General features: G+C 45.2%; 1 protein-coding gene across 4 annotated transcripts; it reads right to left on the minus strand.

Annotated features, from left to right (window-relative positions):
- Window positions 1-257: 257 nt before the first annotated feature.
- Window positions 258-26,526, minus strand: Thsd1 (thrombospondin type 1 domain containing 1). Of its 4 annotated transcripts, none has more exons than XM_041673817.1 (5): window positions 26,424-26,526; window positions 19,320-19,461; window positions 15,023-15,979; window positions 6,365-6,523; window positions 258-1,937 (listed from the first exon to the last, which is right to left on the minus strand). In XM_041673817.1, exons 2-5 carry the CDS (start codon window positions 19,375-19,377, stop codon window positions 562-564), a joined length of 2,550 nt encoding a protein of 849 aa, XP_041529751.1. In that variant the 5' UTR covers window positions 19,378-19,461; window positions 26,424-26,526; the 3' UTR covers window positions 258-561. The 4 variants fall into 4 exon arrangements, with proteins under 4 accessions (XP_041529751.1, XP_041529752.1, XP_041529754.1 ...); XM_041673818.1 differs by having other exon boundaries at window positions 26,163-26,488; XM_041673820.1 differs by having other exon boundaries at window positions 19,311-19,461; window positions 26,163-26,488.
- Between the last annotated feature and the right edge of the window lie 670 nt (window positions 26,527-27,196).

The following is a 27,196-nucleotide window of genomic DNA, read 5'->3' on the forward strand; positions in this document are numbered from 1 at the left end:
AGGTAGCTGTTTGAGCAGATCCTGAATAGTCATTAGGCCACTGGGCTGCAAGGATTTATGCCACTGGGTACCTTGGTGACAGCCTTCAAAAGAAGTAGCCCCATTTTTAGGCTCTTTGTTTAGTCCTTACCGCACAACAAAGCAAGATACAAGGTCGAGCCTATAATAGCTCTGCACACAGAGGCAAGCAGCCGATGGCTCCTCCCCTTTGGGAAAAGCTTCCAGATTCCAAAGTTGGAAACATCCAGTGTAGTGTTCAAAATCATCATAACATTTGCCTCACTTAAATTTTATTAGTAGAAAGAAGCCGACAGAAAAGGGATAACAACAACAACAACAACAACAAAACCGCCCAGGATAAACATTCAGGATAAATAACTTCTTCTCGGTGAACACACACACACACACACACACGCCCACGCCCACGCGCGCGCATGCACACACCCCTCTGGGTTTTGAGCCAATCCCCACAGTTATACAAAATAGTTAACAGAAGGTATGTGAGCAGTGCATACTGCCAGCTGGGTAAAGGGCCCTGGGTGGGTCCTGCAGCTTCTCAGCCTAGATGACCAACTTCTCCACGCTAAGCGTGGTTTCATCCTCTTCGTTGGAGCCGAAGTATCCCGGGAGGTCCAGCATTCTCTGCTCAGCCTCAGTGAGGCGGAAAGAGGTGTTGTCGTAGAAGGCGAACTCTGGGTGGATGGGAAAGCTCTGACATTTATCTTTTCGGCAGTGAGAAGGGCTGAGCTGGCTGACTTTCTGGTAGCTATCTTTGGGGAAAATGGGTGAAGGCTGCTTCCGCGAAACACTCCTGTGACTGGGGGACGGTCCCCTGTGAGCTCGGTGAGGCTCCATTTTCTCAGTTCCTGCCACCAACCCTGCCTGGCGATCCCCCGAGTCCGGTTTCCTCCTGGGATGCCCCACAGTGTAGGATTTGGAGAGAGGGCCCAAGGGACTGCTGGCCCGACCTGCCCCTTGGAAGTGCTCTGATCTCTCTGGAAGCAGGTGGGCACTTCGACTAGGAGGCCTGGACCTATCCTCTATCTGGTCCCAGGTCCGCATCCTGGAACTGTAGGCAGGGACCTGGCGGGGAGTCAGTGCAGACAAGCTTCTCTCCCGGAACGGGCGGGACTGCTTGGTTTCATGAAAACTAGCGGTCCTCCTGAAGAGGGAACTTCTGGAGTGGCACCTCTCAGATGAGCCCTCTCTCCCCACAGATGACCTCGTCTGCGACTTGCGGATCAGGGTCTGGCTGGGACTGACCGCACAGCTGGGCGGAGGCACGATACCATCCAACCTGGAGGGGGGCCTGTCCCCGGCGCCTGCCACAGGCTGGTCCAGAAATGGAGTCTTGATTCGGAACTTGCTCGCTGCTGCTGCTTCTTCGGGGCATTCCAGGTCTAAGGGAGGACTGGCAGTGGCATCCACGACGGTGTCTGTCAGGGGACTCTGAGACACGTGGTACACTTTGGTGGTCTCGGTCAGCCCTTTCTTCTTCATCTCCTTCAACTGCTGCTGGGCCAGGCGGTAGCTGAACAGGGGCGGGATGATCTTCTGGGCGTTGGACTGGAAGCTCTCACTGCCGGAGGCCTCGTCGTCAGGAGCCGCTGGTGCGCTGCACCTGTAAGTCAAAGGGATGCCTGTGTCCCCCGGGCTTCCCCTGGGTCCATCACCCGCATCTGAGAAGCTTCCCCGAGGCTCGCTCAGCTCGCAGATGTTCTCCTCATCCGAGTTCTTCCGGAAGCCAGGGGTATGAATGGAGTTGTGTCGGGCAGGGGTGCTGCATTTGGGGGCTCTGCCGAACCTCCTCCAGAGAGTGATAAGCACGGTGGCAATAATGATGAACAAGCACAGGGATATCCCTGTGACCGTCACGACGTTGTTGGACTTCACTGGACCCTGAGGTGGAACAGACGATGGGCCGGGCGGCCGGAATACTTGAAAAAGAAAAAGATAAGTACAAAGTTAAAACAAATGTATTGTCTTATGTTGATTTCTCTGCGTGATTTGGGGGCCACAGTGGTTGCCCCAGTTATCAGAGCAATTAAAGAGGAAAGGAAAGAACCAAAGATTTGGGTTTCTGATGAGAGCTGAAGGTGGCCAGTAAAGAGAGAACCCTGCAAAAACGGGGAACCACAGAAGGGGTCCAGCAAGCCACAACCAGGAGACTTCTGTGCTCAGCATCTCCTGCCAAGACTCTCTCAACACACTTATGAAGATGGGACCACGGGCACCTATAGTTAGTTAAACGTACCCGATAAAGTCTACGTATAAAACTCGAAACCAAATATAAATAATTTAGATAACTGTACATAAACGTTTACAATTAGCAAAACTCACTGAGGAAAGTCCGACTAGGAGCCATGTAGTTAATCCAGACCCCACCCCCTGTGCGGGAAGAAGCTGCCCACAATCCTGCTCTCAGCCGTCACTGCCCTTCCCTGACTTGTCTTCATACCCGAACCCTCGCCAATGTGTGTCCCACAGTCGAGAGGTCTTGTGAAGATGCAGAACCCCCTAGAGTCTCCGACTGTACTGCAGTCGGACGTCTGGAGACCAGATGCCCACCATTGCCACCTGAGCTCACTGCGCCCCACTCCCACCCCTGCCTCAGTCACCGCCCACTGTCTAAGTGCTTCCGGGCACCTGCCCCCTTTTCCCTGTGGTATCACTGGGCCTCACCACCTCCACTTGCTCCCGGTGTTTCCCTGTGCTTTCCTACTGTTCTCTAAGCACACCTGATTACAAACCCCTCATACTCCTCCGTCTCCCTTCAGAGGGAGCCCACTTGGCCTCCTCATCTCACCTGAAGCCTGTCCCTCCCACAGAGCAATTTACCTCAACCCTCTCAGCTGGAAGCTGTCACAATGCCTTGGTATTGTTTTTTAAATATTTGAGTGTGTGAATGCACGAGAGAGAGAGAGAGAGAGAGAGAGAGAGAGAGAGACCCCTCATAGGCAAGAAGAGAGTTCAGATGCCCTGGAGTTGGAGTTAGAGGAAACTGAACTTTAGACCTCTGCAAGATCTGACTTTGAAAAATTCTTAACAGGTACTCGTTAGTACACCTTCCCTTTCCAGCTGTATCCACGTTGCAGCTGTGTGTTGCAACAGCACAGGTTCACACCTTTGAAGCCCATCGGGGCGCTCTGTCTGCCCCCTCTCCTCCTAGCACACCAGTCTCTAGCCCCTTGAACGCCTCACGGGTCTCAGGTCTCTGAGCTGTTCACAGCTACGCCTTCAGTCATCGCTCCTTCAATCAAGCCCCCTGCCCCCAAGCTCCTCTGGGTGGTGCGTTCTCCATTCTCAAGGTCCAGGTCCAGCATCACCTGCTTCAAGAACTGAGCTGTCCCCAGCGTGGATTTTCACCCCACATGCTTCCAGAGAAATCCGTGGGCACTTCTACCATTTCAGGCTTTGTATTATATTCTATTTCTCTCTGAACCTTCCAGGCTGCTATATCATATTTCAAGACAAGGATGTACCTTGTAAGTAAATTCAGTATAGTCCCAATCCCAGCCCCAGTTCACTGTAACCTGCACACAGTTGGTATCCAGTGAACATTAGTTTAATCAACCAATTCAGTCCTTACTAAGAAGAATAATAGCAAAACAATCACTATCACACCAGACGGGAAGAACCTACCACAACGATGGCCTCTGCCTGCTCTTTCGTTGACGTGTTACATGGCTGCACTCAGGGGCACAGTTAGCCAGACAGAACCCTAGATCCCTGACTCAGTGAAAGCAGAGACTCATTCCCTGGTGTGTCCCCTCTGTCACTGGCCATGACAGCCGATGAAGGTGTGTGGCAGAATTCCTATCACCAGTCACAAAGTGCTCTCTTCACTACACTACTCTCTGACTTTGGCTGACAGCTTCAAAAACAAACAAACAAAAACCACACAGCTGGAAAAGAGTTTCTCTCAGCTGCTGTTCTGGCCCATCCTGCCTCATCCTACGCTTCCCAGATCTCCTGAAGTGAAGCAGATGCCCTGACGTTAAAGTGGATCTTCGCATCTCCAAGGAGTGACAACGTACAAAATAGGAGGAAGCGAATACGTGGAGAGATCGTTTTATCCCAGGCGTCAGTGTACAGGAAGGGGTAACTTCATCACTTAGCTGTCTGGTTAAGAATGTGTGCTTTTCCAGACCCCACCCAATATCACAGAAGTTCGGTGCCAGAACGTAAAATACAACCATGTTTCCTCAGAAAACAATGGCCAATTTCTCTTGCTGATGTCTCTTCCAGAAAGCTACATTGGCCTGAATATAAATGCAAAGTATTTAAGATACGCAGCTTACTATGATTCCTATTCTCCTCAATCCCTCACTGTGTGACCCTGGGCAGGGCACCTCCGTGTGCCCAGAGCCTTCCTCCAGACTGTGCAGGAGAGAGTATATAGTCATCACTTAGGATCTTAGGATTGTCTCCTGGATGTTTGGGGATATCAGCCTCTGCAGGTGTCTATAAAATGGTGTCAGAGTTGCATAGAATTCATATACAGCCTCCTGCTTTTGAATACATTTTTAGGTCACCTATATTGTCCAGGATTGGACAACAGTTGTATAACTAGTTGTCACACTATAAACATACAGAATGATGACAAGAAAAATGGTTGGGCCTGGCAGGATGGCTCAGCAGGTAAGGGCACTGGCTGCAGACCCCGACAGTCGAGTCTGACTCCCAGAACGCACGGGATAGAAAAAGTAAATGCTGGCCAGGCGGTGGTGGTGCACGCCTTTAATCCCAGCACTCGGGAGGCAGAGGCAGGGGGATCTCTGTGAGTTTGAGGCCAGCCTGGTCTACAAGAGCTAGTTCCAGGACAGGAACCAAAAGCTACGGAGAAACCCTGTCTCAAAAATCAAAAAAAAAAAAAAAAAGAAAAAGCAAATGCTGCAAATTATCTTATGACTTCTACACTAGCACTGTGGCACATGCATGCACTCAAAGGTTTATGTGTATATGCACATGCAAAATTTGCAATGCTAAAAAAGAAAAAATGTTTTCACATGTTTAGAACAGATGCAATGTCTTTTATAGCATTCAGGACCTATTAAAGAAGAAGAGGTAACTGAGGGCAGAAAGAAAGGCCTAGGCTACAGTTGCAGTAAGAAGACAAAATGGAGAAAAACATTCTTTAGATGCTAAAATGAAGGCCACAAGACCTATGGTACTGGCTGAAAAGACAAAGGAGCAAAAGGACCTTTTAAGGCTACAGACACTGGGAGATGCTGCTGGGTGCCTATAGTCTTGGCTAAAATGTTCTCTAAGGTCCAAATAAAGGGAAGCATCTAACGCATCTCAATCCCATAAGGCAGAGCTAAGGATGCCTTTGAATCTGGAAACGGAGAGTATAAGTAGGTGGGCCTTGACAGAGGAACTTTATCTAAAAGTCAGGACCTCAGCAAAAGCTGGCCGGCTGACCAAGCTGCTTCTCAGGGGGTGACTGAAGTAAGAAGAACATGACCCCTCCATTGCCATAACTGTAAGTGCTATTCCACTCCACAGAGGAAGCAAACCTGGCTCAGGCAAGCGACCATCTCCATGAACCACTCACAACAAATACCCTGGAGTAGCTATCAGGGTGGACCTCCATGATGCTCATAAAACGCAGACAAGTCCTGTAACTGGGGATGGCGAGAAGAAATATCCCTGCCGCCTCCTCCCAGACAGAACCAGTAACAGATAAACTTAGACCACTGAGAAGGAAAGAAACAGGGCGCCCTGCTTCATTTTGACAACTGAGGGTCTACACACCCCGTTTGGACAACCTCTGAGATGACAGGCGGAAAATTAAGAAAAGATGTTTTTCTATAGGACTTTTTGTTATGTTTCGTTTTTAGGAAGGCGAAAAGGTAGGGGGATAACAACTGGTTGGGCACATTGTTATGCCTCTATCCTAGCACTCCAGCTGCTGAGATGGGATAAAAATTCAAAATCTTTCTGAGCTACAGAGTGAGATCCTACCAAAAAAATCTGGTGCCGGCAAGATGGCTCAGTTAGTGAAGCGCCCCTGCCAAGCTTGAGAGCCTGAGCTTCATCCTTGGCATCCACACAGGCAGGAAAGACCAGATTCCCACATCATTTTCCAACTATTTCTGTATTGTTTAATAAAACCCCTTAACACAGCTGAATTTTTAGACATACTCCCATGTCACTTCCCTCACTCCCAATAGTAAATCCTATCATCTCACTGGCAAGTTACCATGGCAACTACTCCAAGTCTTAGACACCGATAAGCGCAAAGCAAGAACAGTGGCAATCAGAGAAGTAAGCGTCCACTGAGCACAGACTGGTAGTTCCCAGACAGGCCTAACTGGCAGGGGCTCTGAGCAGTGACCCGAAAGGAAGCAGGAACACGTACCAGCACACTCCTCCAGGGAGCATGAAGAGGTCTCTGAGGATACTCCCGAGCAGCTGGGTCTGGAGGGGAAAGAAGCGAGACACGCGCGGCGCCGTTCTCGGACAGCCTCCCCGCACGTGCTGCTACACCGGCTCCACGGCTGCCAGGGTCCCCAAGACTCTGCAAGGATATAAGTCATGCTTTTAGTGCCAAGCATTTAAGAATCAGTGTTTAACTGCACCCGACTGAAGCGGCAAAACTCAAAGCTCTGGTCTTAAAAGGCTAGAAGTAAAAACATTCTCGATGTAAAAAATCTGGAGGGTCAGTCTTCGTCTCAAAACAAAGAAGAGCTGTATCATGTATACAGCCTTCTCTGGTCTTAGCATTCCTACACCCCACCAGAGGGCTGAGGTCACAGGGCAACAGACCAGCCCGCAGTGAGAGGAGAGTCAGGCCCCTCCGAGGAAAGAGGGGCTGCAATACTTGTTTGCCTGGGACAGAGTCCAGGACCCACCCACACCAGCTCATCAGACAAACACATCTAAGACGTAGGAACCGCTGAGGGGTAGGATGAGAACAGAGAGCCCCTGGGGACAAGATAAGAAGGGGAACTTGTGCCCACTTGCACCTCTTCCCACTAGCAGGACTGAGGCCAGTGCAGGACTAGACACAGTGTGTGTCTGGAGGGACAAGGTCACAGTAAGAAAGCCATCAAACCGTATGGATCTTTCCTTCCATCTCCTCTATGGAACAGCCTCCACCGCTGTGCATAGCAAACCAGTCATTCCGAGAGGATCCACTGACTGTTGTGACAGACTTGCAGAAGAGCTGAAAATGTCTTGGGCCCCCACTATTCGAAGGTCTTCCACGACTACATGAGATCATAGAGCCTTCCTCATTCCTGAGATTCAGACACATAGCACTTGCTTCAGATGAAACGGAACCACCACAAGACAGTTAGTAAATTAAGTACCAAGTAGTTTAATATTAGCAATGAGTCATACCTCCAGGCTAGAAAATCGCATACCAAGTCCCAAATATCAACAGTTTGGTGCCCATGGAAGGCAAGAGCTAGAGGTGAAAGCCAAGGTGAAGGCTGGGAAGATGGTTCATAAGAACGGTGCTTGCTACCAAGCCTGAAGATCTGAGTTCAATCCCTAGAATCTACATACAAATCCTGCAGGATGATGGAAAGTGAGGGACGTATAGAAACATGAAGACAATCCCTTTCGCAGCACAATGTTTCCCCTAAACAGAGAGTAGCACTGACACATATTGAAATCTTAGATACAGTAAGGGTTGCCAGAGCAACAGGAACAACCCAAACACGGCCCAGTTTTTTACCACATTAACCCAAAACCCACAAAAATAGCCTATTGAAAGCAGAAGTATACCTATTTCTGGAAATAAATTACATTTGCCTCAGCGTCTATAATTTCAAGCAATTCTGAGATGCATAAAAAAAGCAAGAAATAATAGTAATCAATAAAATCAGACTCCGAAATGACTTAGATGGTAGGTATATTGGAAATAAAATTCAAAATGCCCGTGAGTAGTGTGTTAAATTAGAAATTAATGGAAAAGTCAAACAAGATATACACACATATGAAAAGATACACCACTGCTGTAAGCTAAGGAGAATAACTAAAATGCAAGAACCACAAAATTACAGGAGCGAAGATAACAAAAGCCTTCGTCCAACTCCCAGCATATTCCACACACTTTAAGAAAATAATATGAATATGGGTAACTAGAAAGAACTCAAATGGAAAGGAAACATAAATACATCTCTGAGTAGAATGTGTACCCCAAAAAGCACGTGGTAGGAGTCTGACACACCCCAACCCAACCCGGTGCAGCAGTGTTGGGAGGTTCGACCTAATGGAAAATATTTAGGTCCTAAGGGCTCTGACATCATAAATGCCAATGCTCCCCACAAAAGCCATAAACCATCTCACAAAAACCCAGCACTAAGGATAAGAATTGATCATCAGGGAAGTCCAAGAGACTCCCAAAACAATATAGGCTGTGGCTGTTGCCCTTGACTGTCTCCTAGAGGTTGAAGGCAGGTCCCTATTGCTGAAGACACCATGAACTTCAGGCACAGAACCCGGAAAATTCGACCTGTATCTGAGTTTCTGCCTGCCTGAGGACTTGGTTGCAGAATATCAAAAAGTGCTATGGCAGCTTGTGAAGAGGGAGGTAATCAGTCCTGCCCAGCTGTGACACCCATGAGCTACAACAATGGCCAGCATGTCAAGGTCTTCCTAAGAGTGCAATGATGGCTTTCTAGCTTGGCAGCTGTCTACTTAGACCTAAGGCCTGCTCATCAGAATGGAAATCAGACCTGGTACTTGGAGACCTATCCGACTAACCTGGGCTACATGGATCTTCGAGGAAACCTACTGCTGCCTCTTTGCTAGACCAGAATAACTCCCAACTGCATTCTAGACACTCGTCTTTATAGCCACAGAGAAGTGTAGATCTCAACCCTCATCAAAAAGCTTGTTTTGTAGCAGTTATGAGACCATCATAGAAAATCACAACTGGTCACAGTGCAGAGAACACCTGACCATGGGGGGCCCAGCCCCAGTAGATATGTCTACAACACAACTCCTGCAAATATAGTTCGGGAACACATGGAAGACGGGCAGAGAGATTTTAAAAGTCAGAGGACCAGGAGATCTGTGAGACTGTATCTCCTAGAAAAGACAGGGAAGCCGCAACCATGATATCACAGCAGCATGGCTCCCTAAACAAGACCTGAGCAATGAAAATGCTAACAGACATGCTAATAGGATAAAGGGAAATCTTCAGGGCTCCAGCCCTAGAAAAAGAACTACAGGCAACTAACACCTGCAGAGAGAAGAACTAGTCTTCCCCAGAGATAAGCCCCTAAGGTTATGCAACACCAACTGGCCAGCCCTGACATCATATACATATAAGCAATACTAAACAGACTCAACAGGTTGTATTTATATATTTATGTGTATATATGCAGGTATGTATGCATATTTAACAATAATAATCAAAGGAAAAGAGGCCGTGAGTTTGAGATGGAGTAAAGGGGAATGGAAAGGGTTGCAGGGAGAAAAGGTAGGAGAGGAAATGATGCAATTATACTTTAATTAAAATAACATTATTAAGAAAAAAACTGTTTCTCAAAGTAGACTAGAGGTAAAGATATATTTACATATCTTTATATATATTATATAACATGTCTGTTATATTTTATATGAGAGAAAATATAAAATACAGAGATATATTTTTAAAAAAATAAAACATAGAGAAAAATTTCTAGAACAATCACTAAAATATTTTAAGGTATAAATCATAGACTCATAGGATTGTTAAAGTAAATCATAAAAATCTTCAATTAATCTGCAAAAAAGGAGAAAAACAAAACAAAGATCTAATGGAAGATTTATAGCCCCAGAAAAACAGACTTTAATCCAAATGTGTAATAACAAAACTAAACATAAATTGTATAAACATACCAATTAAAAAACAAAGATTGTTAGATTGGATTAAAAATCTGACATGACCCAAGTGTGTATGTATGTATGTATGTATATAAATATGTGCGCATATGTGTGTGTGTGCTGTTTGAAATCAAGAACTTTACATATATATAAATATAAACACATATAGATATGTATAATATACACGCAAAACATGTATGGGTCAAAAGTAAAAGGACAGAAGAAAATATAATTTGTGAATATTGAAAGGACATGGAATGCCTATATTAACAAAAGGCAAAACTAGCTGCAATCAGAACTGGGACGTTACCTGGCTACAGAGGAACAACGTGGGACAAATGAGTCAGTTGCTCTTAACAGTCCTAGGGGCAATCCACCTATGCATGGAACCTCACAATACACACAAAACTGCCCCTAAACAGCTTTCTTCCACTCTTCCAGTACTGGGCTAGAACCCAGAGACTCTGGCACACTAGACAACTGCTCTACCACTGAGCCGCACCCTCCAGATAAAAATGCTGTTGACAAATTCAAACTTCCTCTTTGAAGCAGATATGAAATCACTGCAACTCACAATAACTTGTTTCTTAGTGACAATCAATCCAAAACCCCTTCTCTGTTTATAGGTATCCATCCAACACTCGTATCTATCAGAACAGGCAGCACATGTCACCCTCTGTATAATAATGTCTCTTCATCCCTAATGGGCAAAAACTCCTAACACAGCTACAGGTACACGGAGCACTACAAAAACACAAGGAAAACCGTAGGGCAGAGGTGTTCTCAGGGGAGCCAAGTGCTGCAATCTCTGGAGTGAGTCATGGAAGAAGAGTTTGTTAAGGTAATTAAGCCTCTGCGGGTTTTCACAAGCGTATGAGCATTTTAAATGAGCATCATGGACCAACATCAACCGAGATGTGGTAATGATATTCCATGCAGAGGTCCAACTGAACACAATATTGGTTCTGTGCCTCCTGGATCACACTGTAGTGCGTCCTGGAGAAGAACAATGAGCCAGCTTTGTCTGCAAGGCTCCAGAGCAGCTCAGTCCCTGAGTCCCCCTGCGCCTGTGAAGCTCTGGGAATCTCCTATGAAAGTCCCTCTGTGTTCACCTAATGCGGTTCATTTTCTCAAATTCTACTGGAAATTCTATTACTACAAGCTCTCAATAGAAAGTTAAATCAAAATACAATTGATTTATCCTTTTCTTGTGTTTGTGTTTCATACCATGAAATGGAGAATTACAAAAAAAAAAATCAATAATCCTCTTGTTTCTCTAAGCATACCAATTAAAAGCCCGAGATAGTTAAAAAGCACGACCCATTTATATTCTCTTTAAAAATGGTTTTGACTTTCTGTAATACAAGTATAATTTCTTTAAATACATAAAACCATTTGTGAAATAAAACCAACTCCCTTAGTGAACCAGAAAAAGAAAATCAGTTTTGATTCAAAACAAAACAGAAAAACATGAATCTTAATGTAAAAACAAAACAAAAAAAATCATTTAAAAATGTGTTTGGGTCTTAGGAGAAGGCTCACGGGGTAAGAACATTTGCTATGAAAGCAAGTGGACCTGAATCCAAACCCCAGGACCCTTGCAAACACCAGGCAAGACTATCTGTGCCTGTAGTTCTAACACAGGCATTGGTGGAAGCAGAAAAATCCCAGGAGCTCACTGCTCAGCCAGTCTACCTGAAACTGAGCTTCAGGGTCACTAAAAGACCCTGGTTCAAAACGGTCAGAAGAAGATGGAGCACAGTAGAGAAGATGTCTGGAGGAGGCAGGACCACTACTGCCCAGCTCCAAGCTGAAAGTTTGTTATTCCTTAGACTGGAATTGATAAAATGACCCGCCAGGCTAGTCGGCTTAACCTTTGGTTTCATTTGTTTTGGGGTCCTGGGACCAAGCACTACCTACCACCGAGCGATAGCCCCAGTTCATAACCCACTCCGCTTGGCGCTCTGACTCTTCACTCAAACATCCTGGGCAAATTACTTCGCTTTTCTGCGCCTTCACTTCCTCACCTATAAAACTACAATACAATGAGCCTAATTTATGGGGTTATAAGGCCTAAAACGGTGAAGAGCCACGAAAAGCACTTAGAACAGTACCAGGGGCACAGTAACCACACAAAGACCATAAGGAGTCCCTTTTCGCAACATGCAGAATGTACTGGATCCTTGGGTCCTAAGTCATATTTAGAAGAGGAGAGAGCCATAAACACATTATTCCATTTTTTAGGAAAAGGATTAATAAGATTCATTGAGTCAGTGACTCAGAAGAGTGGCAGTGAAGAGGTTGGGGAGGGATAAAGGTAAGGGCTGCTATAGTTGTAATGCTCTATCCCTTTAAGAGACAAGCCACGCCCACTCCCTCCCTGTCCACCGAGGCAAGCTGATCTTCAGTTTCCATCCTGAGTTCCTTCTCTCCCTCCCCCCCAACAAGTCTGCCTCGCTCCATTCTCCCCAGTTCTCCCCTTCCTCTCCTCTGTCTCTGTCTCTTACCTTCTGCTCTTCTCCCCCTCTCCCTTTCCCTTCCATAACCCACTAAATAAATCTCCAACCTCACTCAGCAGGGTGTGCCTATCCAGTCTCTCGCCCACAGTGCGGCTCTCTGCCTGGGACCAAGCTACCTTCGGAGACCTGCGGTGTGGTCTCCTAGTGTGCCCATCTGTCTGTCTCACCCATCTGTCTGTCTCTCCTCGTAGGACTGGCTGCCCCATTGAGTCTCTGACCCACCACATGGCTCGTGGCCCCCTGCAGCCACTTGGGGAACTGCGCCATCCCTGCCTGGGAGTAGCTGCTCTCAGACCTGGCCTGCAGCCTGCACTTCGGGAGATGCAGCGTGGTCTCAAGGCCTGCTGCCTGCTGCGCTCCTCGGGAATCTGCAGCATTTTACTTAATCCATTACAATAGTAACATGAGGACCTCTCCCCAGCATCCATGTGAGGACCTAGAGGTCATTTCTCAGGAGCCGCAAACATTGTCTTTAGTCTGAGACAGGATTTCTCACCAGGTCCTATGGCCTCTCGGTTAGGCTAGCCTGACTGGTCAGAAAGCCCCAGGGGTCCCTGTGTTCACCAGGCTGGAAGGTACTCTGCAGGGATACCAAAGGAGAAAGGTAAACAGGAAACAGCTACAAACTCTTTGATGACCCGCCTGCAGGGTATGGCGGTGCAATAGTGGCACAAAGCTTATGGGGGTAACCAATCAAAATCTTATTGATTTAAGGCTCACTCCACAAGATAAACCCATACCCTGTGTGGGTAACCAAGAACCTGAGACTAGACAGGCCAGGGACCTAGGGGAAGCCAAACACTACTGCTCTGCTAAAGGGTTATCATAATAAAACGACTCCTAATGACATTCTGCCACATTCATAGATTGGTGCCTTGCTCAGCCATCATCAGAGAAGCTTCCTCTTGCAGTGGACGGGAACAAACACAGAGACCCACAGCCAGACAATATGCAGAGAACATACTGGAACACTTAGTGCTAACTTGGATGTCTCCATCACATTCCTCCCCTCAGGGCTCAGGGAACCATGCAGAACAGGAGGTGGAAAAATTGTTAAGGGCCAGAGGGGATGGAGGACACCAGGGAAACAAGGCCTTCTAAACACAGCGGGACTGATCACATATGAACTCACAGAGACTGAGGCAGCATACCCTAGTCTGCACGGATGAATCTGTACCACATAGAGTCCTAAAGCTGAGAGAAGTGGGCACACACCCCCATCCCTAACCAGAAGCTATGAGCAATTAATAACCACTTGGTTTTCTTCAAGGGTGGAGAAACAGACCACTCTTAAGTGTGGGCCCCATGCCCAGGAGCAGATGGCCAACACAAAATGAACTCAACAGCATCTTTGGAGGGTCTCTGCCTCGTAATGCTAAGTCATTGCTTCTGGTTGTGTTTTTTATGGGACTCCTGTGTAAGCCACCTCGTGCATGACTGAGTCTACATGTATTTCTTGTTTTTTATGGACTCCTGTGTGCCGCCTCGTGCGTGACTGAGTCTACATGTATTTCTTGTTTTTTATGGACTCCTGTGTGTGCCGCCTCGTGTGTGACTGAGTCTACATGTATTTCTTGTTTTTTATGGGACTCCTGTGTAAGCCACCTCGTGTGTGACTAAGTCTACATGTATTTCTTGTTTTTTATGGACTCCTGTGTGTGCCGCCTCGTGTGTGACTACATGTATTTCTTGTGCTTTTTCTTTGGCTCTTTTTTTTTTTGGTTTGTTTTTTCCTATTCCAATTTGTTTTTGTTTTATCTTATCTCATTTTCATTTATTATTATTCCTTACATGCCTGTTTGTTTTCTAATGGGAGGCAGAAAGGGTGTGGATTGGATGGGAAGAACGGTAGGGAGGAACTGGAGGAGCAGAGGGAGAGGAAACCATAATCAGGATATAGAATATGGAAAAATCTATATTCAATAAAAGAAACCACAGTATCACAGCCAAGGGTCGAGGGCCATCCTGAGAGAAGGGATAAAAGAACTGTAGGACCTTGAAGGTGGGGAGGACAGGAGTGAAACTGGGTTTTTGGGATAGGACCTGACCTCAGTCCCCAGGGACTCACAGCATCTGTGGCTGCCTGAACAAGACCACCATGGAGTGGAGAGGAGCACCCAGCCCTCCATCTTTAGCTGAAGAGATACTGATGCTTAATAGTTTTTGAGGGAAAGAGGAAACCTAAAGAGGTTCTGTGAATTGAAGTGCCAGGACAGCTGTGTGGTCCCCTGGCCCCCAACAAGTTCTGTCTCCCCAGAATCCACACCTCCAGGCTCCCCTAGCTATGGGTAGAAGGTATTCAGAGAAAAACACTGCACCTGCACCGAGATGCTCGGTCTCTCTTCTTGTCGTCGTCCCGCAGACGATGCAGAATAACAGCCACTGACACAGATTACATCATACTGTCGTAGCCTAGGGATGACTTGGGGTTTACAGGAAGTGGAGTGTAGGTTGTATATGAATCCTACGAAATGCTGGTGTCTGGAGACCCCAAAACCAATCTCCCACAGAAACTGAAAGATGAAGATGCTCTTAATTTTTCATGGAAAAATACTAATGCTAATTGGTGTAGTCTGGAGAATGAATCATAAATACTACAGATCACCTAGACTGTGCTAATTTCAATTAGATAAAGGCACCGATTTAATTTTAAAATGCTGAAAAATCTTAATACCAACCTATATTTCTCTGAATTAACATGCACTCCTTTGCAGAAAAATGGCTTTTCCTTGAAATTCCAAAATTAAAGCAGTACTTGTTCTTCCCCACATCAAACAAAGTGCAGTTAAACACTGCGCTCTTCTCTCCCAGGGACAGGCTGTTTTCAGCCAGCTGTGAAGTTCTCTCCCCCGGGTGTCTGGGGGCCTCTTTGTAAACAGCAAGCACTCCTTGGACAAAGACACAAGGAGGAGGCAGAACAGTCACCTGCACCACAGACTCACACGTGACTTCCGGTGCCATTGCCAATGCGTATCCGAATTTTTGGGCCAGGTCAATAGGTCCTACAGACGTGATGACTGAATCTTGACCCCAAAGCTTCAGCGTCACAGTGACGTAGGCTTCCACCCCTACGGGTGCACAGCCAAATTCAACCCATTGAACTTGAGCGAGTTCTGTCCTTTTGGTGGCTCTGATCTCCAGCGGCTGCCCCGTTGTTCTTGCCTCAGAAAGACTGTCGGTGAAAACCACGTCCACCAGCATGTCCGGCTTGTCCCCTGGAAACAGGCAGAGCGGTTGAGTGGTAAAAAGGCCCACCTGGAAGGTGCCTTCTGCAGCCATGGCTGTCCGATTCAAATCAATGTGGAAGATGGGCCATTCCACCTTCAGAAAGACACTTTTCTCCCAGCCGGGGGCTTGCGTGCCATTGTCCGTCGCTTCCGGAGTCATTACAAACCAGTAGTCGCCGGCCCCCTGGAAGAAGAAGCACTCGAACTGGAGAGTCCCCTGGGACTGGTTGGTCAGGATGTACTTCGTGGTGAGAGTCTGATTGGTGTTGGCCTCCCACAGCATGACAGACACGTTCCTCAGTGTCCCATTAGCGTCACTGAGGGAGTAGAAATCCACAGATACCGTTCTGTCGCTCAGGGCCACGTGGACCGGCTCTCGCAAGAGGAGGTACTCGGCTTCTCCGAGGACTGGAAGGCAATAGTCAGAACTGTATTTTAAAGGGTGCGCTTGAGTTGAACTACCAGCGATGCAATGAAGAGAAAGAGGAAGCAAGCCAAGGACATTACAGAACGACCCACAGGAACTAAGAGGCTAAGCACCGGCTTTTTCCTTTCTAAGAGCTATGTGTTCTTTCATCGCCCTGACGTTGACAATGGTGGACAGTGATAACCACTCTGAATTCACAACATGTAACATCTAACTGCAGTGAATAACTGTGAAGGTAGAAGAATTAATTGTCAGGTCCCAGACTCTGAACTCAGCCCCTCACGTTTCTTACTTTAATCATTTTCAGGTGTTCAGAGAAAGTTGGGTTTAAATGGCACAATACGGATTCCTGTAGATTATTTAAAATGTAAGATACTCACTTCTGTTCAAAGTTACTATTCAAGATAAGCATTTAGGAATTTTTAGCAGAAAAAAAGAACCAGTATTCTCTACTTGGGTGAGGAGGAGGGTTTTAGATGGATGAGAGATGTCATTTATTTATACTTTGCTGCTCACCCATAATCGTTTGAGCATTTCTGAAATAACTGGGCAGGTCCTTGGCAACTTTAAGGCCATGACAGCAACTGCGCTGCATCGACAGGACAGATGGCTGCTAATTTCCCAAGCACCATTCAGTTATGGCCAACCACATCTTTGAAAGGGACCAGCAGAGCAGCTGGAAGGGTACAAAGAATCCAGACACATAAGAATCTTTGTTTCTTTTCTGAACTGGACCCAGAGAAATATCAAAGCAGGCAGAATTTGGCAATGCAACAATCAGCTGGCCCATGGCTGGCTAAGATATTATACTATAACGAAAGAACTGCTAGGACCCCTTTTTGGTTTGAAAAATGCTACATAATTTAAAAGTGTATTATTCTTACTGTATATATCCCATCCATACATCATGTACACGTCTAAAGGGGCTCACATTTTTGCTTATAATTATCTTTAAACTCCCCTTATCTTAATTTAATCAGTGACTATTAGAATCAGCACATGACTAGATCAACACATAGATCAGTCAGCACCTCATTTATTTCCTACCTGAGAGTAAAAGAAGATAAACTAACACTTGGATAGATTTGAATACTTGATCATACTTACTGAAAAATCATAACGGGATAAAATTTGCTTTATTCTGTTTTTCCATTTAGGGAAAACGGAAGTTGATGAATATTCCCTTGCATCTGGAGACAACGTGAGCTGAGGAAGGTATACACTAGTGGCAAAGAGACTCTCACACTTATCATAGGTCAAGGAATTAAGACTGAGACAAAAGTAATTTTAAAAATGCTTTTGAAAAAGTTTAAGTGTGTGTGTGTGTGTGTGTGTGTGTGTGTGTGTGGAGAGAGAGAGAGAGAGCAGCTGCCTATAGAGGCCAGACACACTGGATCCCTTGGAGTTTCAGGTGGTTTCGAACCACCTAACACAGCTGCTGGAAATTGTGCTCAGCCTTCTTACCCGCTCCTAACTGTTGAACGATTTCTCCAGCCCCACTAAGGTCATCTTAATTTAAATTTGAAAGGGTCAGATCTGTTCCCTAGTGCATCTTAAGGACAAAGAGGTGCATACCACTTCATTAATGTCTTAGTTAGGATCTCTGTTGCTGTCATAAAACACCACGACTAAAAGTAACTTGGGGAGCAATCAGTTTATTTCAGTTTGCAAGTGAGTAACTGACTCTGGTGTTTAAGTATTTGGGGAAAATAAATATACAATAGTAATGAAAGTTTGATTTAAATGGCATGATACAAGTTGTTATAGGTTATTTAAAGTGTAAGATACTGGGCTGGAGAGATGGCTCAGTGGTTAAGAACATTGCCTGCTCTTCCAAAGGTCCTGAGTTCAATTCCCAGCAACCACATGATGACTCACAACCATCTTTAATGAGGTCTGATGCCCTCTTCTGGCGTGTGGGCATACACACAGACAGAATATTGTAATATACATAATAAATAAATAAATAAATATTTAAAAAAATAAAGTGTAAGATACTTAGCTTCTCTTCAAAGTTATGATTGTCCAATATTCAAGATAGGTACTTAAGAATTTTTACCAGTAGAACTAGTGTTCTCCACTTGGGTGAGGAGGGAATTTTCAGGTGGACGAGAGATGCTATTTATCTACTCTTCATTGGTCACTCATAATAGCATGAACGTTTCTGAAATAACTAGGCAAGCTACACTATCACTGAGAGAAGGCAGGGCAGGAACTCAACACAGGAACCTGGAGGCAGGAGCTGGTGCAGAGGCCAAGGGGGAGTGCTGCTTACTGGCTTGCTCCTCAAGGCTTGCTCAGTCTGATTTCTTATAGAAGCCAGGCCCATGGGCCTAGGGTTGGTACCACCCACAGTGGTCTGGGCCCTCCCACATCATTCATTAATCAAGAAAATGATCTGTAGACTTAGCGGTAGGCCAGCTTTATGGAGGCATTTTCTCTCTTGAGAACCTCTCTTTCCAAATGACTCTAGCTGTGTCACGCTGACACAGAACTAACCAACAACAACTAACAAGACTGGGATTGTTTTGTTTTGCCTTGAGCTAGGATGTAGCATCCTCCTGCTGTCTACCTCCCAAATACTAGGATTACAAGCATGCATCATGTCCAGCGATCCAGAGCCTATTATAAAAGACAGAGATTGCCAATGAGGCTGACCAGATTTTGATTCGGTGGGAGCCAATCAATGAAAACAGCATACATCTGGTCTTACTGCATCCTAGTACTAAGCTAGTGTTTTTTTGTTTTGTTTTGTTTGTTTCTTCTGTTCTTTCATTTTCCCTTCCCCCATTTATTACAGAATTTAGAGTAACTAGAATATTCATGTAAGCATGTTTACATACGCATGTGTATAACCCATAGTAATAGATCTCATCTATATTCAGCAGATATGAAGGGGGAAAAAAGAAGTCTGAAGATTTCTTTTTTTGCCAGGCTTGGTGGCGTACACTTTTCACCCAGGGATACGGAAGCCTGTGCAGCATCTTACGGGGCAGGCATGGCTGTGTGGTAGTCCCATCTCTCGGGGAAGAGCAAAGGAGGAGAGCTACGTGTAACATGCTTGTTTTCATTTATTTAGTAGTAGTGAGGATTTGTTTCATTGTCTTTCTTTTTTTTGAGTTACAAATACGTTGAAATTGAAATTTGAATCAATCAGGCAAACCCCCGAAGTACAGTATTTCTTGAGAGGCCAGGGTGACAACGCCATGGCTTCAGGAGAATTCTGCTGGCCCACTCGACCTCTCCCACGCAGGGTTGCCAACATCAGTGCATTGGTTTCCCGGCGATGCCAAGGGCTTGGTGGATTCTCACCTTACTTACCATAGTCACAGAGCACCACCAGCAAGAGATTTGAAAAGTCTTTCAACATTGGTTTCATTCTGATCGGTAAAATCCCAGGCCTTTAGTCTCCTCATGTCCTTTCTCACAGCAAAATTGTGGGTTTTTTTTTCCCCAAAAGCACCTGAAATTAGAAACTCAAAATCGGTGACTCCATTTAATATAATTCACAAAACCAGAAAAACCACAAATGGCATTTGTTCATAAAACCATGAAGTCGGGGACGGACAGCTCACGACACCTGGCTAATTTCAGCTCCTCTGGCCTCTCAGGAAACCTGCACACATGTGGCGTACACCCAAGTAGATACACACAAAAAACATCCTTAAAAGTAAATAATTATAAAATATAATAAAATAATAAAAAGTAAGAATAAAAAAATTTAAATGGCAATGCCATTCTTTTTTTTTTTTTTTTTTTGTATTACTATGCTTTTATTTGCCATTCTAAGAAGCCAAACTTTCTAGGAATTTTAAAAAGATAGAGAAGACACGAGTTTTCCCTGCCGCAAAGGCCTATAATTACCTCGCCAAGAGCACGCAGTCAGGCATGCCTCATGCCAAGATTACCCTAGAAAACACCTCGATCTTGCACCTTTGTAGCACGTCCTGAAGTGCAGAGAGTTACTTGCTTAATGTTAGGGAAGCTAAGAGCTAATCTGGGTAGCATACTTTCACACTGCCTGTAAATCGGCTTCTCACCCTGATCAATTTAGTAAAAGCCTCCAAGTCTACACTGAACGCTCTACTATGGATACCCAAGTCCTCCTTACATGGCTCCTACAAACGGATTAACACTTGCTTGAAGACTGGAGTATTTGTTTGCTTCGTTTCTTGAGTCCTAGGAGCTGTGTCCAAATGATGAATCCTTTTAAAGAGATATTCAGTACTCTTGTCTGGCACTCGAGTGGGCTGCCTGGTCTGCTTCTCCCATCCATTCTGGTCTCTCCAGATGACTCTCAGACTGCCACCTGCCAGCCTGGGCCCCACCTCCCAGCCCACTCCATCCCCTTGGGACCCAGCCTCCTGCTGGGTTCTTTCTTTAGAACCTGCAGAACTACTCTCTACCAAGGACCCCACAATTGTCACGCTAGGTGGGGACCAAAATTGGTGCAATAGTAATCAAGACTGGAACACGCAGCCAAAAAAAAGTGAGATTAGATATCTACAACAAGAAACACTTCAACTGTCATCATTCCGGATTCATGGATTGAAGCACAAAACCAAACATAAACATCCAAGACAATTTGGCAACTCCAGAAGCCAGAAACCCAACTGTAATTGGCCCTGAGAAAAGAAATTTAGATGAGGAAGAAATGACCACAGAATAGTAACTATGGGCATGTTCAAGTGTCATGAAGAAGATCTGACTAAATGAACGCAATGAAGACACAGTCATTTGAGAAAATCAACAAGACTGACAATCCTTTATCCAAATTAACCAAAAGATGGAGAAAGAAGAGCTAAATCAATAAAATTAGAAATGAAAAGGAAAGCATTAAAGCAGAAACTAAAAAATTCAGAATCATAGTGACATATTTAAAAATTTTGTATTCTACCAAATTTAAAAACCTAAAAGAATTTCTTGAGGTATACAACCTATCAAAGTTACATCAAGATGACATAAAAAATTTAAACAGATCCATAATACCTAGATACATAAAAGCAGTAATTATCCAGGTGGGGGTGGTGTGTGGCTTTAATCCCAGCACTTGGGAGGCAGAGGCAGGTGGATCTTTGTGAGTTCGAGGCCAATCTACAGAGCGAGTTCCTGATGAATAAGGATGTGGAACAGTTTTTAAAGTATTTCTTGGCCATTGTGTTTCATCTTTAGAGAAAGCTGTGGTTGGTTCCGTACCTCATTTTTCACATGGTTGTTTTCTTGTTCAGTGTTGTTTCTTTTAAGTTCTTTATATATGCTAGATACTAACCCTGTAGAGATGTGTAATTGGTAAGGATCTTTCCTCATTCTGCAGGCTGCTGCTTTGTCCGATTGATGGTGTCCTTTGCCATACTGAAGCCTTTCAGCTTCTGAGGTCCCGTTTACTAATTTCTGGTCTTCATGCCTGTGCTGTCAGTGTCCTCTTCAGATAATCCTGTTCTGTACCCGTAAATTCAAGCCCATTCCCCACCTTTTCTTCTGGTTCGTGGGCCTTTTGTTGAGGTCTTTGATCCATTTGAAGCTGAGTTGTGAGTAGAGTGATAGATATGGATCTATTTGCATTCTTTAATAAGCAACCATCCAGCTCGTCCAGCACCGTTTGTTGAAGATGCTGTCTTTTTTCCAGTGTGTATTTTTGGTTTCTTTGTCAAAAGTCAGAAGACCAACAATAATTGACTAAAACTCTGAACAGCAAAGGGCACCTTCATTGGAGCTAAGCAGTGGACTGCAGAAAACCCTTACCAATTACACAACTTCATATCTAGACTATTCAAAGAACTCAAAAAACTGAACAGCAAGGAAACAACCCATTAAAAAATGGGTATAGAAATAGAAAGTTCTCTAAAGATGAAACACACGTGGCTTGGAAATGCTTTTATCCTTAACCATCAAAAAATGCATATCAAAACTACTTTGAGATTTCATCTTATCTCAGTGAGACTGGCCAAGATTAATAAAACAAATAAATGACAGCACATGCTGGCCAGGATGCAGGGAAAAGGGAATGTCCAGTCGCTGCTGGTGAGAGTGCAAACTGTACATCATTGTGGAAATCAGTGTGGAGGTTCCTCGAAAAGCCGAAAAGTTATCAACACAAGATCTAGCTATACTACTCCCGGGCATATACCCAAAGGGCTTGTGCTGGCTAGTTTTATGTCAACTTGATACAAGCTAGGGTCTTTTTGTTGTTGTTGTTGTTGTTGTTTTTTCGAGACAGGGTTTCTCTGTAGCTTTGGTGGCTGTCCCAGAACTAGCTCTTGTAGACCAGGCTGGCCTCGAACTCCCAGAGATCCGCCTGCCTCCGCCTCCTGAGTGCTGGGATTAAAGGCATGTGCCACCACCGCCCGGCTAGGGCCTTTTGAAAAAATCATATGAAACCTACTACTGTAGATGCTTCCATATATATGGAAGGAATTTAAATGGAGTCACCATCTACTGGGTGGGGATAATGCCCACCTAGATACTATGCCAACAAGTAAAATCCCCAGTGTCAAGAATGTGTTGCATTTTACTGAGTTGTTGGCCAAAGGAGTCCCATGGAGTCTCGCAAACATCACAGGGTATTATCAAGGCTGTTAGTTGCTTTCCACAACCTGAAGGTAAGGCCCTATTGCCGGAAGACACAACTTACATATGTTGTTAAACATCTAGGACTCAAGCTGGTACTTAACTAAAAGTTTCACCTCTACTGTCTAGAGTTTATGGTGCTGGAAGGTACTATGAACACCCCTAGAGGAGACTCATCAATCATCAATATCTCCCAGCTATAAATCCTTCAACTTACAACTGTGACCTGCCTGCAAGAAACACTGGTGCAATACTGGCATAAACATGGGAGTAACAAACCTCTTTCTAACTAGACTTAAGGCCCCTCTATGGCATGGAACCCATATGCAACACAGCTAAAGTGGCCAAGAACCCGAGACTAGATAGGTCATGAAAACTACAGAAGGCCCTGTTACTTTGCTGAGGAACATAGCAATAAAATGACCCTATTGAAATAACATGACTTCCATTGATCCCACAGGTCAGTACCTTGCTCGTTAGAGAATTAACACAGAGACTCACAACTGAACAAAGAGTGAGAGACTTCAGAGGACTCTGTGGGGAAGAGGAGGCGGGAAGATTGTAAGAGCCTGAGGTGCTGGATGACTCCAAGGAAACATAGTCTTGCAAACACAGCAGGGCTGACGCACACATGAACTCAGAGAGACCGTGAAATCATCTGAAGGCCTGCACAAGTTCAAACCAGACAGAAGTGGGCTTGAAGTCCCACCCCTAACAATACCTGCAGGGAGCAGGGAGATCATTTCCTCCAACGGAGTGTCTCTGGGTGTATCAACCACACTCTAGGGCTGGCCCCATGCTCGGGAGTAGCACAAAATGAACTCCATGGCTTTTGTGGGCTTTTGTTTTATTTTTTTTCTTGTCAATGATTATTTGCTTGTTTATTTTGATTTTTGTTTTTTGGAGTTTTGATTTGTTTGTTCAAGAGACCATGAAGTTGTTTGGGGAGGAAAGTCGGGGGGCTCCGAGAGAAGCTGAGGGAAGAGAATGAATATGATTAAGATATATTGTATGAGAAAATTATCTTTTATGCACTGAGGGAGAGACCTTGGAACACCTGGCCCTAAATGGGATGTTTCCACCAAATCCCTCCCCTCAGGGTTCAGAGAACTGAGGAAGGGGGGAAGAAAGACTGTAAAAGCCAGAAGGGGGACATCCAGGAATCAAGGCCTTCTGGATACAACAGGCTGGTACCCATATGAACACAGACTCTAGCAGCAAGCACAGGTCCTGCACATGTCTGCATCAAATAGGGTCCTGGATCTGAGAGAAACAGATACATGCCCTCACTCCTAACCCAGAAATCATATCCAATTTGATAGCCACTTGCAAATGAAAACTTAATTTTCTCCATGGGCGTCTCACTGGGGATACAAACCACTCCTAAGGGCAGGCCCCATGCCCAACAGTAGATGCCCAACACACAATGAACTCAAGGGCATCTTCGGAGGTTCATTGTTTCATAATGTTGTCAAGGCACTTTTTTTTTTTAACCTTACAGGTCCTTTGCACACATATTATGGCTTCTGGTTTTGGGTTTTGAGGGGATTCCTTTGTGTGCCAACTTTCGTGTGTCTGAGTCTAGCTGTGTTTCTTGTGCTTTTTCTTTGGCTCTTTTTACATCTGGTTATTTGGTCATACTCTACTCTGATGTTTGTTTTTTATTTATCTTACTGTATTTTACTTTATTATTATTCCTCAGTTGCCTGTTAGTTTTTTTTAAATGAGAGACAGAAAGGGTGTGGATCTGGATGGGAGGAAAGGCGGAGAGGAACTGGGAGGAGTAGGGAGAGGGGAAACTGTAATCAGAATACATTGTATGAAAAAAATCCATCTTCACTAAAAGAAAATGTTTTTAATTTTTTAAAAAAATTGAGAAAAAACAATATATATTCAGTATATTACAATTTAATGTGAACTCCGTATGGCCCTGCTTTTCTTGTTTGGGTAGTCGAAGGAGAAAACAGACAAATTAAAACTACCATCGCCTGTCGGTTTTCCTACACTCGTTACTGATACGCACCAGGAGATGCGTGAGTCATACAGCAGTCTTCACAGACCACCTAGGCGGGCAGGGGAGACCTTGCTGGACCGTGGTGCACACCAAATTATAGGAAGCAATACTTAACTTTGAGAGAAATATTAGACTTTGGGCTGCTTAAAGGTGAGTTTTTTCACACAAGAATCTAGCAAACTGTTGTATTAAACATAACCAACTATGTGTTTTCTTACTGCTTAGAGTCCCTTATTCTTCACGGATCATTTTTTTTCTTGTGGCACTACAGACTGAAGCCGAGGCCTCACCCATGCTAAGAAAGCATTCTGCCACTGAGGTATATCTCTCTCACGTCATGTATGGATTTCCAACACATGCCGCACACCTTCTGGTAAGGGCAGAGATAAACAGAATTAAGCAGGCCGGCTGAAATAGGCCACCGTTCAGTGGGAAGGAAACTGGTGTGTCTCTATTAGCTTTTGTTCAGTAAGAGCTGGCTGAACAAAGGAAACGCTGCACTTCCTGAAAGGGAAGCAGGGGTTCGTGGTTTAATTATGCAGATAACTGGGTTCCCTTCCCTCCTCAACAGACTTTAGTGGGACTAGCTACAGATCTGATCTAACCATTTCCTTGGATTTGGATGGGGGAACATGGCTGAAGACTATAGAAGGCGCAGTGAAAGCCTCTAGCATCTATACTTACCTCAAAATCTGAGGCAGGAGGATGGCTTGAGCCTAGGAGTCTGAGACCAGCCTGGGCAACATAATAAGACCCCACCCAGCAGCAACCTCTGGAAAGATGAGGTCAGCTTTCTGGGATGGCTTGCTTCTCCAAGATAATATCCCTTTTCAAACTCTACTCGCAACTGATCCTGTGATCATATTTTCTGGCTTATGAAGATGATCGGTTAAACACAGACTTGTGTAATGATCTGTATTTAGAGATGAACAGAGGTGGAATTATAGAAGAACCCAGTCTACCTGTACATCATACGATGCATTATGATTATAATAATAATATGCCTCTAATTTTGCGGGGGGGGCAGTTACCTGATTATTTACTTTCACCATGTCCCCAATTCTAGAATACTCGGTGTGAGAATCATTTTTAGAAAATAAAAAGTTGGGTACATCTTCAAGACATTTGAAAGACTTGTACATGGCCTGGGGTTTTAGCTCAGTTAGGTAGCGTGCTTGTCTAGCATGTGTGAGGCCCTGGATTTGAACCTTCGGGGCTAAGAGGGAACACACAAAAGTTTACAGATAAATTGTAAGCACTAACTGAGGAGGTGGAAAAGAACTAGTGTGGGTAGTCTCAGCGACTAAGAGCTTCCCTTCCCCTTAAAGCCAAGTTTTTCCAGAAACCAGCTAAGCAAACGCTTCGTAGCCTCCAACAAAGGAAAATTAATCACTCTAACGTTCACGGGACATTATCAAAGAATAAAAGGAGAAGCAAAATGATTTTACAAGCAAGGCTTCTGTGTATTTCTAGGAATAAGGTTTGATAGGAGGAAATACCAAGGCTGCATTTGTGAACGAGCTTTCTCTATCCCGACGGCGGGTGCTGCTTCCACGCGAAGCTGAGCTCTCCCATCTACTTACTTTCCTAAGGCGCCGGTCAAGTTCACGCGTGGAAACCCGGTCCAGTGGTGGTCAGTCAGCATAAAGCTTGTTATTGACGGCCGTTGCTGATTGTCAGAAAGATTTCTTTTCGGGAAGCTACAAACTTATGTCGCAACGCCGAGTTTCCAAAAGTCCCAAACCTGAACTCCACTTCTGAGCCTATGTGAGTCCCGTCACTCGGCCACGCCCGCTCCAGGTGCCCGCCCGGGTCTTGGGCCACCTGTGCTTCGGGGTCCTTACCTCTGGTCGGGTCTGGCTGGCACGGGGGAGACGAGTGAGGAGCCTCAGCGGGCACGGCGAGGCTGGCGGAGCATCCCGCGTCCCTCTGCTGATCGCCCGCGTCCTGCGCCCTCCCGGACCCTCCCGGTCCGCCTGGGACCACGCCCCGAGGCGGGCTCTCGGAGGGCGGGGGTCAAGCGCAAGAGGTCCGCCCTGCCCCCACTTCTGGGCAGAGCATCTTCCTTTCCTGCCTGTCCCTAGCTTGCCCTCCAGCCACCAGGCAGGAAATTTGCAGGAAACCCTGGGTCCAGAGGCCCTGTGAGGAGGTGTGGTCGCCGCCCGTGCGCGGTCACCCAGCACAGATTTAACACTCATAGCCCGCCTCTCACAGCCTGCTTTAAGGGCAAGCCAGCAACATATATATTCTCATTCTCTCTCTTCTCTCCTCTCCCTCTGTTTCTGTCTCTCTCTCTCTCTCTCTGAACATGGGTGATCTGTAAATTTGCTTCCCCAAATATCACCGGAGTTTCAAAAAAAAAAAAAAATACACTTCAGGTAAAGTGTATTCCCTCTTTTCTTCCTCTGGAGACAAACTTAGTATTAATTAAATTAAAAACAAACATTTTAAAAAGTCTATTCTGAAAATGTTATCTTTCTAAAAGAATTGGATAAGTTTCGCATGGGTTAACAACTGTGCTTGTCATTCAGTGACGGGCAGTGAGTTTTCTTTTACATAAAACGAACCACTTCCCAGACAGAATTCATGGTAATACAGGTAAGAGCAGAGCCTCCAG

Source organism: Microtus oregoni, unplaced genomic scaffold (assembly GCF_018167655.1).
Source record: "Microtus oregoni isolate MIOR12 unplaced genomic scaffold, Mior012 000024F_ref0000369, whole genome shotgun sequence".
Taxonomy (NCBI): domain Eukaryota; kingdom Metazoa; phylum Chordata; class Mammalia; order Rodentia; family Cricetidae; genus Microtus; species Microtus oregoni.

Coding starts and splice junctions, on each gene's coding strand:
- Thsd1 (XM_041673817.1), bottom strand. CDS start 19,377: ATGAAACCAATGTTGAAAGACTTTTCAAATCTCTTGCTGGTGGTGCTC. Junction 6,524..15,022: donor GTTAATTCAGAGAAATATAG/GTTGGTATTAAG, acceptor ATATCCTTGCAG/AGTCTTGGGGACCCTGGCAG. Junction 1,938..6,364: donor CTCCCTGGAGGAGTGTGCTG/GTACGTGTTCCT, acceptor TTCTTTTTCAAG/TATTCCGGCCGCCCGGCCCA.